The sequence below is a fragment of the Nilaparvata lugens genome, unplaced genomic scaffold, assembly GCF_014356525.2.
Source record: "Nilaparvata lugens isolate BPH unplaced genomic scaffold, ASM1435652v1 scaffold6325, whole genome shotgun sequence".
Lineage (NCBI taxonomy): Eukaryota > Metazoa > Arthropoda > Insecta > Hemiptera > Delphacidae > Nilaparvata > Nilaparvata lugens.
In genome coordinates this window covers 1-16,563 of record NW_024092082.1, presented here as the reverse complement: position 1 = coordinate 16,563, position 16,563 = coordinate 1, and the positions used below count along the sequence as shown (strand labels likewise).

General features: G+C 34.1%; 1 protein-coding gene and 1 pseudogene across 1 annotated transcript; both read right to left on the bottom strand.

Moving 5' to 3' along the window:
- Nucleotides 1-539: 539 nt before the first annotated feature.
- On the bottom strand, nt 540-15,874 carry LOC120356266 (ATPase family protein 2 homolog; the record flags this gene model as incomplete). Its single annotated transcript, XM_039445179.1, is given in 9 exon segments — nt 540-611; nt 2,450-2,611; nt 5,078-5,350; nt 7,669-7,878; nt 9,382-9,781; nt 12,096-12,367; nt 14,040-14,065; nt 14,068-14,148; nt 15,224-15,874. Coding segments are annotated over 9 exon segments (2,124 nt in total), but the record flags the coding sequence as incomplete, so codon positions are not given.
- Nucleotides 9,064-9,191, bottom strand: LOC120356267 (annotated as a pseudogene).
- Nucleotides 15,875-16,563: the final 689 nt, after the last annotated feature.

Below are 16,563 nucleotides of genomic sequence, written 5' to 3'. Positions count from 1 at the left end.
TTATGGGATCGGTAATGTCATACAACTTTAGAAGTTTCTCTGTAGTTCTTGATTTTATAATTTTGAGTGCCCGTTAGAAGTGACTGTATGGATTAAAGAACATTGTCTTTGATGTATAACACATTTCGCAATCTATTGCAAAATATAAAAAATACTAGCTAATATATAAAATCAGCTCTTGTATCTTCTGTTCGTCCACCACTCTCGTCTATGCTGCACATGTTCGTATGATCTTGAGGCGTGAGTGCATTGACAATACCTATCAGAATTGTCCTCTCATTTTGCACATCTTCAAGGTTTCTGTCACATTGGTCAGGTGTTTCTTTCCAATGACCGAGAAATGTGTGCTTTAATCCAACCAGTTTGTCTGAACAAAGCTACGTTTTTTGAATAACGATGGGAAAATAACCTGATTTCTCGATTGCTCAAGAAACGATTTTTCGATGATTGCTCATTTTTGAGATCGGTACTCTTCATACAACTTTAGAAGGTCTTTGAAGTTCTTGGAGTAATTATTGTCAAGGCATGTTGGAAGTTACTCTGTGAAACTTTCGCTGCTGATATGTCTTCTTGTAATGCTGACAACGCTGCCTCTTGACACACAGCCACACCTTCAAACAAAACAATAAAAATATATACAACTCTCAACAATACTCACAAAAAATTATTATTTTATGTTCAAACTAGTGATGAAGTATAATAAAGGTTATAGTCAAGTAAGTATTCGAATTAAAAACACAATGATGAATCAAAAACTGTTCCAACTTTCATGTAATTGGGAAAATTTTAGATCAAATCAGTAGTATTCGAATGTAATAGTTATTTGTGCAACTAGTGCGCAAAGTGACAGTTTGCTGCACCGAAAGAAACGTTAGCGCACGAGCCGTAGGCGAGGGCGGAATGGTTTCTTGAGTGCGCAGAGGAACTTTGCGCAAGTATTTCACATAAATTTTTCCTACAGTTACCATGAATATGAGAAGTGGTTGATTATGGGTAGAATGATGGCTGAAATCCTCAAATGTTTGTATGTATAATTTTGTTATTAATAACAACTTCAATTTATTTTAAACTTGATAATCCAATTGAAAATTAATAATCGATAATTTATTCAAGTTAAAAATAAAATTAATCCAATTAATTTGAAAATTTAAATAATTCTGAGTAAATCTAATTTCTGAATAATTCTTCACCGTTCAATTTATGAATGAAAAAAATATTATTTGAAATAATGAATAATTAATAATATTCAAATGTATAATTTAATGAGTTCTCATTTTATTATTTGAAAATCAGAAAATATAGATAGAACAAATTCGCATTCAAAATACACGCCAACAATGTCAACAGCTGATTGGGATGGCTGCAAGATAATACGCAAAGTATTAAGAGTACGCAAAGTATACTTTGCGCACTAGAGCGGAAAAGTGATTCTTTGCGTTCTGTAATCAGTGCAGGGATGGTCACTTTTCAAGGTAACTGTAGGAAAATATTTTTCTAAAACCACTAGAACTACTTCTATTTATTGACTACTAATTTTTAGTTCAATTTGCTTATTTAATTGAGCAACTTTTATAAATTACTTATCATTGAAATTCTTTATTGAATGATTCATATAATAAGTACATCATCAAAATGATAGGGAGAGAAAAAATAAGGTAACCCTGTGCTATTCCTCTCCCAAATTTAGATCAGGTTACACATTGTCCGAAATAGGTTAAGTCTTGTAGTACTTAACTTCACAAGTAATATTAGAACAGAAAAACAGATGAACCCTTAATATTCCTCTCCCTAATTTAGATTATAAGTTCGAAATGAGGATAAGTCGCTTTTTACTTTTCACATCCTACTTAGGTCTTCTTCACATACTTTCACTCCACATCACAATTTTCTGTCCAAAAATATTTTTAATTGAAATATGTTCCAACTCATGGTCACACAAGGTGTCTAAGACATTGATCATTTTTCAATTGTACTGCTCAGTGTGCGTTATGAGGGCAATAGTGGGATGTATTTCCTGGTGCCCTCAAATATGTATATCTCGAATAAATAGATAATAATAAAATAGAATTATAGTACTCTTTGAATTATAAAACAAGAATACAAATTGTAACGTAACTACTAGTTTCGGTGATCACACCATCGTCAGGTTATAAAAAATAAATTATATCACCGAAACTAGTAGTTACAATTTGTATTCTTGTTTTATTATTTTATTAATTTCAAAGGGTACTACTAATTATATTTTATAAATACAAGAAAGTACCCTGAATTCATACATTTTAGATAATAATAAATAAATAAAATTCAGGTAGGGTGAGATATAATAATTTAGAATCAATAATCAATTGCTAGATCAGATAGAGCAATCAGAATCAATTATCAATCAAAATGATTGGATTTGAATTCGAAAATCACAAATAATTTGTTAAACTGGAGGAAAAAAGCTTACCTCAGCACCAGAGTAGCCTTCAGTCAAAGAGCTTAGTTCGTCAACATCTACATCGTCTGAAATCGGCGTTTTACGAAACTGTAACTCCAGAATCTGTTTCCGGGTCTGTAAATCAGGTAGCGGCACAAACAAGCGATCCAAACGTCCTGGACGCAATAAAGCCTGCAAAATAAAAATATTGATAATAGAAATATTGAATCAAAATTACATCTTATCAAGCTTGAATGATAGGTTATATCTTATCAAGAGAAAACTGATAGATATGTTTCTCAAGCTCGCCACTGTCAAGCGTCATAGTCTACCAACAATTGGAAACGGTGCGGAGTTGAAAAAGGATAGAGCTATCTGCTATGGCGTTTTCTACTTAAACCCTTCATGTTATATGAATATTATTAAGTTGATATCATTAGCATGTTAAATATTAATGTGTGGAATGTAATGTTGAACGGCAATACAATTTTTATTTACGTGTAACGACAGAAAGGGATAGCAAACCAATGTATGTTAATTAGGTGCTGACTTGAAAACTGTATTTCACTACAAGTATGATAGAGAAGCTCTTTTCCCCTGCAGACCTACATCGGAAGTGACTGGCACAAACATTTAGGTTTTGGACTATGCTGTCGAAAGTGTATAGTGTAGCATTGCGATAGTGTCATCGGACGATTCGACTGACAGGCGAACAGTGTTTATTTATTTATTCATTCATTTTTTATCTATTTATTCGTTTTTACTTTCCTTGCCCTATTACCATAGGTAAGGAAAGTATTGCTTCCAAAAAAAATTAAGGTACCCTAATTTATGTTTTCTATACGTTTCAAGGTCCCCTAGTCCAAAAAATGATTTTTTGGGTGTTGGTCTGTGTGTGTGTATGTGTGTGTGTGTGTGTATGTGTGTGTGTGTGTATGTCTGTGAACACGATAACTCCATTCCTAATTAACCGATTGACTTGAAATTTTAAACTTAAGGTCCTTATACCATGAGGATCCGACAATAAGAAATTCAATAAATCCAATTCAAGAGATGGCGGAAAAAATGGCGGATAATTACTAAAAACCATGTTTTTCACGTTTTTCTCGAAAATGCTCTAACGATTCTCAAATTTATACCATGGATAGCTATTTATAAGCCCTATCAACTGACATGAGTCTCATTTCGGGGAAAATTTCAGGAGCTCCGTAATTCTTGAGAGAAAATGGCGGATAATGACTAAAAATCCATGTTTTTCACCGTTTTCTCGAAAACGGCTCTAACGATTTTCTTCAAATTCATACCATGGATAGATATTCATAGCACTATCAACTGCATGAGTCTCATTTCTGGGAAATTCCATGAGCTCCGTAATATTCTTGAGAAAAAATGGCGGATAATGACTAAAAAACCATGTTTTTCACGGTTTTCCTCGAAAACAGCTTTAACGATTTTCTTCAAATTAAAACCATGGATACAGCTATCTAAGCCCTATCAAATGACATGAGTTTTCTTCCTGGGAAAATTGCAGGAGCTCCGTAATATTCTCGAGAAAAATGGCGGATAATTACTAAAAACCATGTTTTCACGATTTTCTCAAAAAATAACTTGACCGATTTTTTCAAATTCATACCCTGTATAGTTATTTATCAGCTCTATCAACTGGCATGAGTCTCCTTTCTGGGAAAACATGGGGGTCCACCCCATTCTTGGGAAATGGACTTAGTAACTCCTTCTCGTGCATGAGGTAGGTAGGTAGCGCAGTCATAAAAAGAACACATAGTCGAGATATTTCATCTGTAGAACAGCTGTTCTGACGACTTTAAAAAATGACGACTAAAAAATCATTGAATTTCACAATAATTCACACAAAGAAAAAGTACTTTGATAACACATTATATATACACATATACAGAAGTCTGATCGTAGTTTCAAATATGAGCAAGGAAAGTTGTGTGAGTGTACCACACCAGATTTTTATTCAATGATACATAAAACACAATTCATTAAAACGATCGGGGAAGGACCAACAGACACAGCCCAAAACGTTCCTTCCCAAATTTCATTTATTCATACACTAGTTTGATAAGTGGGTTTTATGTTTTAATTCACTTTGATTTAAGTGTTCTGTAACTGCTCACCTGAAGAGCACCTAACTATTGCCATAGAGAAACGATAGCATAAGTAGATATCCCATGTATAGGGGTTTATGTCGCAACTTTTACTGTTATCCCAAGCCGATAGTTCACTTAGTCTTTCCCATGAAGCTGTGTGACGCTGGTAGTCTCTTAAATTGTGCCGTTCATACACTCTCACCCCAACAAAACAGTAAAAATTTACAATAATCACAGTAATCGGCTTGAGATAACAGTAAGAGTTGCGACATAAATTCCTTATACCATGGGATATCTACTTACACAATGTTTCTCTATGCTACTGCACAACCAAGTTTCAAGTGACTGCAACTAAGGCCGGCCACTAAACCGGACAAGTGTTTGAAGAAATGTGTGAACGTACAGCTTCTAACATGAAATAAACTACCACCAACTCTGTATAATTGAAAGTTGTGGGTTTCAAAGATTACAATACAAGAGTTCATGAGCGAGTTCTCCAACACAGGGAGTCACTAGTTACTGAAACTAGTTTGTAACTGTGTACCTTATCGATGCGATCAGGTCGATTGGTGGCAGCAATCACGGACACATTGCCGAGCGGCTCCACACCGTCCAACTCAGTCAACAGCTGAGCCAGCACCCGCTCCTGCACCTGGGCACCCCCACCCCTGCCCTCCCCTCCACCGCCCCTGTCGCCGGCCAGTGCGTCAATCTCGTCGAAGAACACGACCGACGGCGCCACGCTGCGTGCACGCTTGAATGTGGCGCGAACCGCGCGCTCCGATTCGCCAACCCATTTGCTGAACAGCTCCGAGCCCTGACCAACAAATAACATAGGCATCAGATACAATAGGTACTATAAGTGCCGGTTGCACAACAGCCGGTTAAATTTTAACCGTGATCAATTCTACGAGAACCAATCAGAGAAGCCGTCTTATCAAAAAGGCCTTCTCTGATTGGTTCTCGTGAAATTAATCACGGTTAAAATTTAACCGGCTGTTGTGCAACCGGGACTTAGAGATATTATAATAGATATTACAAAACAAAAGCTATTACAATCGGTAAACACAGTATTAAGGAAGGTACAAACAGAACAGGCAAGTTGATGTTTCAGTTTTCAGTTTTGATCGATTTCAGTATAGTGAGGTCCACGTTATAATGATAGTGGAGATTGATTGATTGATTGATTGAGTACTTTATTTATGTAGATTACAATATACTGGCTTATACACTTATATACAATAGCTTACAATACAGCAAAATTATAGATGAATTTACATAATATAGACTAAGAAAATAATTATTGAACTGTATATGATATGAAAAAGTAATTTGTAATATAATAACTATAGATATTATATTGTTATGCATCTACATAAATTGGCGGAGCTTTGGACATATCAATGTCCATTTTTCAGAGATAGGAGATAGGAGAACAACGTTGTCGATTCTCTGCATGTACTATATAATTCAAATTCATTTATTTGCCGTAAAATAATATAGATTGATAAAATAAATAAATTCTAACTTACAAAATGGCACTACCGGCAAAGAACAACTTGTGCGCCGGCAGTGAGTTCGAACAACTATAGTGAAGTCCACATTATAATGACAGTGTACGATTGACAATACTGTTGCTGTCCTTTTCTATCATACAACAAAGCAGATAGCACTATCTCTCTCTCGCTTTGCAATGTTGTCTATTTGCCAGAATATTTCATATTTACTTTTGACAGTGACTGTACAAAAGTAGACAAAGAATTCTCAACCGCCATGTTTTTTCTTCATTCTATCAAAATGCTTTAGTACATAAGTCGTATAATTAATTTAAAATGTATTTTTGAAACAATTGAATAATTTTTAGACATTACCGTATGAGAAACACAAATTAAAATACCTGAAATTACATTTTAAAAGTAGATAACTAACCATCCTATGGATGAAGTCTAGGATGGTTAGTTATCTACTTTTAAATGTAATTTCAGGTATTTTAATTTGTGTTTCTCATACGGTAATGTCTAAAAATTATTCAATTGTTTCAAAAATACATTTTAAATTAATTATACGACTTATGTACTAAAGCATTTTGATAGAATGAAGAAAAAACATGGCGGTTGAGAATTCTTTGTCTACTTTTGTACAGTCACTGTCAAAAGTAAATATGAAATATTCTGGCAAATAGACAACATTGCAAAGCGAGAGAGAGATAGTGCTATCTGCTTTGTTGTATGATAGAAAAGGACAGCAACAGTATTGTCAATCGTACACTGTCATTATAATGTGGACTTCACTATAGTTGTTCGAACTCACTGCCGGCGCACAAGTTGTTCTTTGCCGGTAGTGCCATTTTGTAAGTTAGAATTTATTTATTTTATCAATCTATATTATTTTACGGCAAATAAATGAATTTGAATTATATAGTACATGCAGAGAATCGACAACGTTGTTCTCCTATCTCCTATCTCTGAAAAATGGACATTGATATGTCCAAAGCTCCGCCAATTTATGTAGATGCATAACAATATAATATCTATAGTTATTATATTACAAATTACTTTTTCATATCATATACAGTTCAATAATTATTTTCTTAGTCTATATTATGTAAATTCATCTATAATTTTGCTGTATTGTAAGCTATTGTATATAAGTGTATAAGCCAGTATATTATAATCTGCTATATGACAGCTGACCTGCAAAAGGACACAAACTACTGCAAACCTAAGTCGGAAGCGACTGATACTAACGTTCTGGTTTTCGTTTGTAGTCGAAAATATCCGGCAAAACGTTACGTTAGTGGCTGACTTCATATACATCACATATCTAAAATTGAAATGTGATGAATGAATGTAAATTAATACCTCTGTGTCGACAAAGATGGCATAGACCATTCAATATCCTGTTTATAATGAATGTTTTCAAAGTTTCTGTCATCTATCCATATACAGTAAGTGTTATTTATTTATAAATTCAAATTCAAATTGTTTATTTGACATAAAAAATAATGAATTTATATCTTGATATAATCTATACATTAATAGTTTTAAAATTAACTTATAATCTTAAACATATCTTCATATACATGATAGTATATAGTATAGTATATATAGTATATATAGTATTTTATATCTATACCTTGATAGATATAAAGTTGAGCTTGCTCTCAGTGGCGAGTGCCTTGGCAATCATGGTCTTGGAACAGCCAGGCGGTCCATACATGAGAACGCCTTTGGGCGGATTGATGCCTAGGCGCGCAAATGCCTCGGGGTGCCTGATTGGCCACTCCACCGCCTGCCGCAGCTTCAGTTTCAGCTCTTCTTGACCTCCGATGTCGCTCCAACGCACCTGTAATCATATTTAATCAATAATGAAAGGAAAATACAAAACGTTGCTACGGTAGTAATACAGTATAATTTCACGAGCATCCACAAATGGTCACATTGCAGTTATAATTTTTTTCTAAATTTGAGAAAGGAACAGTTTTGGGCTTTAAGCCTGTTGTTCCTCTCCCAATCATTCATAGTTGAGCATTATATTGTATTGATCAATGTATAAATAAATTGATTGTTGATAACCAAATACTATTTTACAGTAGTAATGTTGTAATGCGAGTGATATGATATTTCTTCATAATTTAACACAAAGAGACTGTTTTCAACCACTGTTTGGGTTACTTACTAATACTACAGTGACAAACATCCAAGTTTTTCATTAACAAAATTAAGAATTATTTATCCTTGACAATACGATGTCTTTTCTACTCAAGTAGTTTTTCTATTGACTCAAACTCAGTTTCAATGCTCAAGACATCTTAATGATTATGATGAACAATAATTTTGTACAACATCTCTGATAACAGGTTACAATTCATTTGCTCGATGAATAGAATATTTATTTCGCCAAAATACAAGATACATAAGACAAATGTAAATTATAATAAATCTTGTTGAATTTATAGAAATAATATAATTATAGACTCATTGAATTTACTGTCACATACCAATATCATTCACAATATTACATTGGGGCCGAGACACATGAGGCGTTTTTCAGACGAGTCGGCCCGACACGACAGGACAGGAAGCTATCGATTGGCTGATTACGCCAACCCAATAAGCCAATCAGAGACCTTTCTGTCCAGCCGTGCCGTGCCGACTCGTCTGAGAAACGCGTCCTGTGTCTTGGCCCTTAATTAGAAACAAATAAATCACCAAGATTTAAACACAATTGACTTATGCCAGTAGTCTTCACCTCCAGCCGTATAAGAATAAGATAGTTGATATAGCTATTTAGAATAATAATTATTATCTTTGTCTAACTGTCACAGCTTTGTATTATTTTTGTAAAGTGAATTGAATTTAATTTAATAATAATCACACATTTTAGCTAGAGAACTCGAGATTGTTATTTTAACCTTTTAAATTAGCATATCACTCAACACAACACTGGATATCATCAACACAACAAACACCTACAATTATCAGTCAAGTGAAACAAAATAGCACATCTAATAATAAATTTAGAGAAGCCAACAGTTAACGCTCCATCTATACACAAAAATCAGTTAAAATCCTGAATCTTACAATGTGGAGCGTATAAAAGTTTAAACTGATATCAGATACTACACTTTGATTTTAGCCAAAAGGCTGTTAAGAAATAAATTAAATTAAAATTCAATTATTGATTTGATTGCAGTATTAGGCCTACTACTATTGCAAGTAATTTTATTTAACGAAATAATCATAAATTAAAATTACATCAATCTTGAATTACAATTAAATTCATTACATAATAATTATTAGTTGATCAGACTTTTTAAGGTGGAAAACAACAATAAATTCTACTCACATTAGGCACCTGCACATAGACCTCCCGCATGGCACTGGGCTTGACCTGAGTGAGCGCCCATTTCAAATCTGCCACCTCCAGGCGCACGCGGCCGCCGTCGCGCCTGGCATGCACCTGTGCGTGCGACAGCAGTGCACTCAGGTCGGCGGCCACAAATCCGTGAGCTGCGTCCGCCACAGAGTCCGCCATTAAGTGGTCCCGATCACAGGCAGCCATTGGAGGGTCTCGATCACTGGCAGCCATTTGAGGGTCTCGATCACTAGCAGCCATTGAAGGGTCCACATCGCTGGCAGCCATTGAAGGGTCCACACCAGAGCAGCCGGCTCGCTTCAGAAGGCATTGCAGGATTTCACGTCGGTCAGATGCCATAGGCACGGGTAGTTCTATTTCGCGGTCAAGTCTGTAATTCAGAATAAAATAATTCAATCTAACTTTATTAAGAATATTTCATATTAAATATATGGGATTCAATATCACAATACAATGAAAACATGGCATCACTACAAACTATCCCATTTTTATGTTTTATCATTGAAATTGAACCTGAATTTCAATTATACCTGATTCACAATAATTGAGATTTATAAGTAGTGATCAAATTAGTGATTCGGTCTCGGGGCTAGAAATACTGTTCGCTGAAGAAACACTGTTTTTCAATTGATAATACTAAATTCACTTTATTGTCATCAATATTAAATGATCGAAGAAATGTCTTATACAATAAAAGCATTGGCCAAGAAAGCAATAAGATATATTAATTGTAAGGGTACAAACACACTGAAAGCGGAGCGGAGCGTGGCGTGGCGTGGTCCGAGCGTTCATGATACACACAGGAAGCGTCTCAGCGTCAAGGGCCTAGATAATGGCGTTGTCTAAGTTTGCACGGATATTAATTTGTAAGAATAAGTACTTAAAGTATTGGATTTTAGCTAAGCCTGCTAGGACAGAGTGGATTAATGATATTAATGAACTTAGATCGTCGACTATTTGGTGAATATCACCATCTGTTTAATGTGTAAAGAAAGCATGAGTCCCGATTTTTTGAGTAAATGCGAATGTCAACTTCAACCTTTGATTATATTTTGAATCGAGTGAAGCCTGATTTGGAAAAACAAGTCACTAATTGGAGGAATCCAATATCTGCTGTGAAGAAAGACTTGTAATAACATTAAGGCCATATTTCATATAAATATGAATGAAGTGGATTAGAATAGCCTTACTTTTGATTTCAAAGTGCAATAGATGAATATTCTCTTTCGAATAATCAAATAATACACATTACAGGGGAATTTGGGCAAACATTAAATACACTAGTTCACTAGACGGTGGGAAAATGTAGTAGAACAAGTGCATTATTATGTACAAGAGTAGACCAATAGTATGTACATTAGTAGGTCACTCGTACGTTGACGCTTTGTCGCTCCGCTTGTAGACGCTCCAAAAAACAAACCAACTTGTTCCAAAGTTTGACGCCACGCTCCGCTCTGCGAGTAGACGCTTCCAGTGTGTTGCAGATCATTACTTAATATGATATTGTTCACGACGCTCCTCAACGCCACGCCACGCTCCGCTTTCAGTGTATTTGTATCCTAAATTAAGTAAAATGCAGTGAATTCAAGGAAACTAGATAGAGTTGGCAAGAATAATTTTAGCTATGTGAGTAAAAGAAAAAGAAATATAAAATAAAACTATAGCTTAAATCAACTAAATAAATTGGAAACGGGATAATTTTGGGCATGAGCGAGTTTTGCCTTCCTTCAAGTTGAGTATTTGTATACAATGTGAATGAATGAATTTGATTGAATTCAAGTAGAAACTACAAGCTCAAAACGATGAAAGGATGAATAACTTATTCTGAAACTACAATAACAATACTTCATAATAAAAATTGATTTCCAAATGACAATTGGTAAGTTGCACCACTTCCTTGAGAAAATAGTGGTCCAAGAAATTTAACTTTCAAAAAATATGTAACTTATTATTAAGCTTACAGCAGTAACCTATTGTCTGCTTGGGCAATTCTATTATTCAAGTGTTAATGTAACTTGTAAAATTTGAGCATAAATTGAACAGCATGTTAATTTTAGATGACTAATAGGCAATTTACAATGTAGAAATATCAAGAAGATATTTCTGTCAAACAGAACACAAATCTATCTCCCACAAAAACCTTTGATAAACAGTCTCTTAGAATCTCGTAGAACTATTGAAACGTATATGTTCAAGGTATTTTCAACATAAAGCTGGAATGTCACATTTCACATATCTGAGAGAAAGTGACCGACACAATGGAAATATAGTTTCCATGAGTTCTTATTGGACTTTTTTAGCCAGCACGGCGGAAAGAGTATGATTAGTGTCATTAGAGCTTATGGGAATAATATTCCCACTTTCATGTCACTGATATATAGGAACTCCTTAAAATCACTTCACTTACATACGCTACTTTATTCAAATTAATAAAAACAATATAAAACGTGGAGTACCCTTTTATTAAAACTTTTCAACGACTAGTTTCGACCTACATTTCAACTTGAAAATGGCCAAAATAGGTTGAAACTAGTTAAAATGTTTTAAAGTTTTTTAAATGTAATAAATGTTTCAATAAAAAACTAGGTCGAAACTAGTTAAAATGTTTTAAAGTTTTTTAAATGTAATAAATGTTTTAATAAAAGGGTACTACAAGTTTTATATTGTTTTTAAGAACTCCTTACCTTCCAGGCCTTCGCAACGCTGGCTCCAGAAGGTGCGGCTGACTAGAGGTGGCGATCACAAAAACATTCTCGTTTTGCAGCGAGTCGATGAGGGTGACAATGCTGGCCACCACACGACTGCCCTGATTGGACGCGCTGGAGACGCGTTTCGAGCACAGGGTGTCCACGTCGTCAAGCAGGATTATACAGGGTGCCAGGTCGATTGCCTTCCTGAACAGTGATCGCAGGTTCGATTCTGTTTCGCCGTAGAATTTGCTGTAAACGTCACCGCTCTGAAATAATTCAACTTGAAAATTCAAATTCATTTTATTTGCCATGAAGAAAAACAATAATTACAAAATCATGAAAAAGAAAATGATCAACATAATCAATTATTTATCTTGATTTTAAAATTGAAAAGTAAATTATAAGAGCAAACCAAATATTTAATATTGTTTCAATAATAAATTTTGGGTAATAGGAACATTATCGGCCGGTTTCCGAGCTCGGGATTTAGCTAAGTTCTAGACTTAGAACAGCTGGAGTCAGAAAATTGGCTTTCCGAAACGGAGCGTAGTCGTAGTCTACTCTAAGTTACGTTTAAATTAAATTTCGAAAAACTATAAAATTGAACACAGAATAAAATAAAGAGGATATAGTGTAAAGTTTCAGCTATTTTGAATTAGTTAGGAAGGTTTTATTTCGTCAAGGACAAACGTTTCCAATTATAGAAATGAGAAAATAAATATCGATTTTGCTGCAACTATTACTGCGACTACGCCTAGTTTTGGAAAGCCAATTTTCTGACTCCAGCTGTTCAAAGTCTAGAACCAGAGAAAATTCCTATAATTCTCCTGTAATTCTGTGCTAGAACTTACCTACATCCCGAGCTCGGAAACCGGCCCTAAAAATTCTCTTGTAATTCCAATTTGAATTTTCTTTGTTCTTTCTTTTATCTTAGCTGATGATTGTTAATTGAATGTCTACTAGGCTGTTTAGTCTATTCGGTATTTTAGTCTATTCATTATTTTGTTTACAATTGTTCCATTATTTTACACATTTCCTTTGTTTGTCAGTGTTTACTTTTGTACTAACATTGTCAGTATTCATTTATTTTCATTTTAATGCAATAGATCTCCAAAGACCTTGCATACATACTTGAATAGAAATAAAAAATGGAAATTTAAGTACTTTTTTCAAAATTATTTAGTCACAGCATGTTTCGGCTATATATTGTTACGGGATGTAACAATAGTTGTCATAGTTGTATTGACCTATTGACCATAGTTTTATATTGACCACTCATAGTTGTATTGTACTCGTTTATAGTTGTTTCTAGTTTACCTCCGTATGTTTTAGTGTTGTAAGTAATAAATCTAATCAGTATAAATCGCCTTGAGTGTTTTATTAGTGTAGAAACCCGTAACAATATTATGTCATTATCAAGTGATTGGAAAATAAAATTTCAATTTTAATACATATTAATTTTTATAAATACAAGTTTTTTATTTTCATTTATATTCAAAAGTAGCCCTAACGAAAAAAACGATTCTTGGATAGATATCAAATATCGAAGATGTAAAGTAGAATACTAACATAATTATAATCTGTCCCTAATTTACCATACGTCATAAGCCCAAAACCTTCAAATGCTGCTTCTACCAGACTACTTTTTCATGTGCTTCTAGTCAATGAGCTACTATTACCAGAAACTTTATCAGCTTATTATTTATGTAAAAAATACCAACAAATTTCATGAATATCAGAAGTGATTAGCATAGAATTGAACAATCGAATTAATAATTGGAAGGATTTATTTCTCATTGTACATTGCCAACTGTTTCAATTCAATTAAATTTAATATTGTTATGGAGTCCGGTATGTGTTCTGTATGCTGTCATGTAAGAGTTTACTGCAACGACAGATCAAAGCACTAAGCATTATAATTTGAAGGAAGATATGTACCTGAATTTTGACTGAATTGACCCCAGCTCTTGAATGAGGCACTGAGCTAGATGTGATTTTCCCGTTCCATTCATACCGTACAAAAGAACTCCCGAGGATAGCTTAATACCTTGAACAGAGAAACAAGAGAACATGAGAGGAAAGATAAGCTTGATATTATATTATACAAGGAGAGAACTGTAGAAACAAAACAGACTTACCAACCACTATACTGTCCACTTATTACTTACTAACCCGCAAGTAATAAATCCCAACCACGCAACAACTATTACAAACAAATCCCGAGCTCATTGTAGAGAGGGTTTTGTTCGTCTGGTGTGATGACGGTTCCTGGACTGTTTATTTTTCAAAGCCTACTATAATTAAAAGAAAATATACATTTATAGGATGCTTTGGATTCATATCACTCATATAGAACAAAGGAATATGAGTACTTTTAGTTTAATCAGGTTCAATTACACCAGGACTTTCATCTATACAGCTATAAAATTATTCATTTTCTACCTCCTATCAGGAACCTGGTAATTACAAAATTAAAAATAAAATTACAGGAAGTGTTGTCAAAAAATTGTATTTATACAATAGATGAATTTTTCGAAATAAATCTTGAAGTGGAACACCATTATTACTTGATTATTATATTGAGATCAGAGAACAATTTCTGGGTGTAGAATTAGTTATAATGATTTATCTATGTACGATTGTGACTTATAGTATTTAATAGTTCTATTTGTCTGTTATGTGTCTACTTTTGTTACCATTTGACGTTGTAATGCATTTTGATGTTCTCTTTTGCTAAAACAATAAAACATTTATTTAGTTATCTATTGTCAGTTCCATTGACTTATAAACAAAGTTGAATGTGAACAAATAGCTAGAGTTGAAATAATAATGACTGTATGTCGGTGGAATAGCTAGATATCAATATTATCGATCGCAAGTGACACTAAAAATTATTTATGGCAAATAAGCAATTTCAATTTGAATTTCATTATGGTACTTAATGAACTATTTACTATAATGAATTATAATTTATTGAACTATAATTTACTTAATGAGCTACATAATTACTATTATTATAACACGCTCATTACCATCATCTCAGAGATAATTCTCGTTTACATTACTTTTTGGTTGGACATAGCAAATTAGTCGAAAGAAAATACCATTACATGATTACTCACCTTTATCACCACCAGTCTGCAACGAAAACGAAATCGTTTCTTTCAAATCTTCCACAATACTTTTGTAGCCACCAAACGCGTTAAATTTCAAGGCAAATTCATCATCACTTCTAGTTGCACTTTTCTTCGGTTGCACCAGAACAAATTTAGTGACGTCACACAATCTATAGAACTTTGTCGAGGCGACGTCATCCTTCACTTTCAGCGATTTTAAACTGTCCGTGATTTGGTTCAAGGATTCCGGATCGTCCGTGATCCGTTTTAACGCTTCCGGATCGTCCGTGATTAGTTTTAACGCTTCCGGATCATCCGTGATTTGTTTCAGAGCTTCCGTATCGTCCTTGACCTCTTCCACGACCTCCTTGATTGCTTCAACTTTCGTCACAATGAACTTGACTCGCCGCCCGTAGAAACAGATAGACTGTCGCGTGCCCACTGACACAATTTTGTCACGCAGTTTGTGTTTCAAGTCGATTAGAAAATGATCGACCGATTCGGGAGCGTCGGCCTGTTTTGTGATTTCTATCGAGACCAGAGATGCTGGTCGGGCGACAGATTGAAATCTGCTGACTACTACTGGTCCCAGTTTCAGTCCCCATGATTCTGTCAAACCTGTGAAACAATTCATTCATTTACAATTATTCTCATATTACCATAATTCAAGTGATAATTTCAAATATGCAATAAAATTATTGTAAGAATGGTAAGTGCTAGATTGAAACGATCACTATTGACATTAAAACCATTAGCACTCACAGTGTCAATTTATTCTGATCGATAGTGGTCGTTTAGTGTGATAAGATCGCAAGTACACAAAAATCATGTTTTTGGACTCAGGGGACCTTGAAACGTATAGAAAACTTGAAATTAGGGTACCTTAATTTTTTTGGAAAGCAATACTTTCCTTACCTATGGTAATAGGGCAAGGAAAGTAATAATATTGAGAATTAACATAGAATATAAATAAAAATGAAAATAGAACATATAAATAGGAAAGTTCCAATGAATTTATACGAAATTTAATGTTTACGGTGTGTTGAGGGATTTTCAATGTATTTGGGATGTCTCTTTTAGGTTTAATTACTTGTAGTATCCTAATACCATTAATTATCATTTTACGTCTGTAAGTAATATATCTTGTAATTAATAATTATTATTGCTCTGTTTCTTTTGTTTTGGTAATGTGTTATGGTTTAGTGCTTATTAATGGTTGAAATTGTTTTTTTCTTCAATTGTGTTTTATCATTGTCATATCTATCATTGTATATTTAAGTATATGGAATTGTAGAGAACTCGTTCCTGTCACACTGGCTTTGCCCATGTGAGGAACCTTCTTCAAG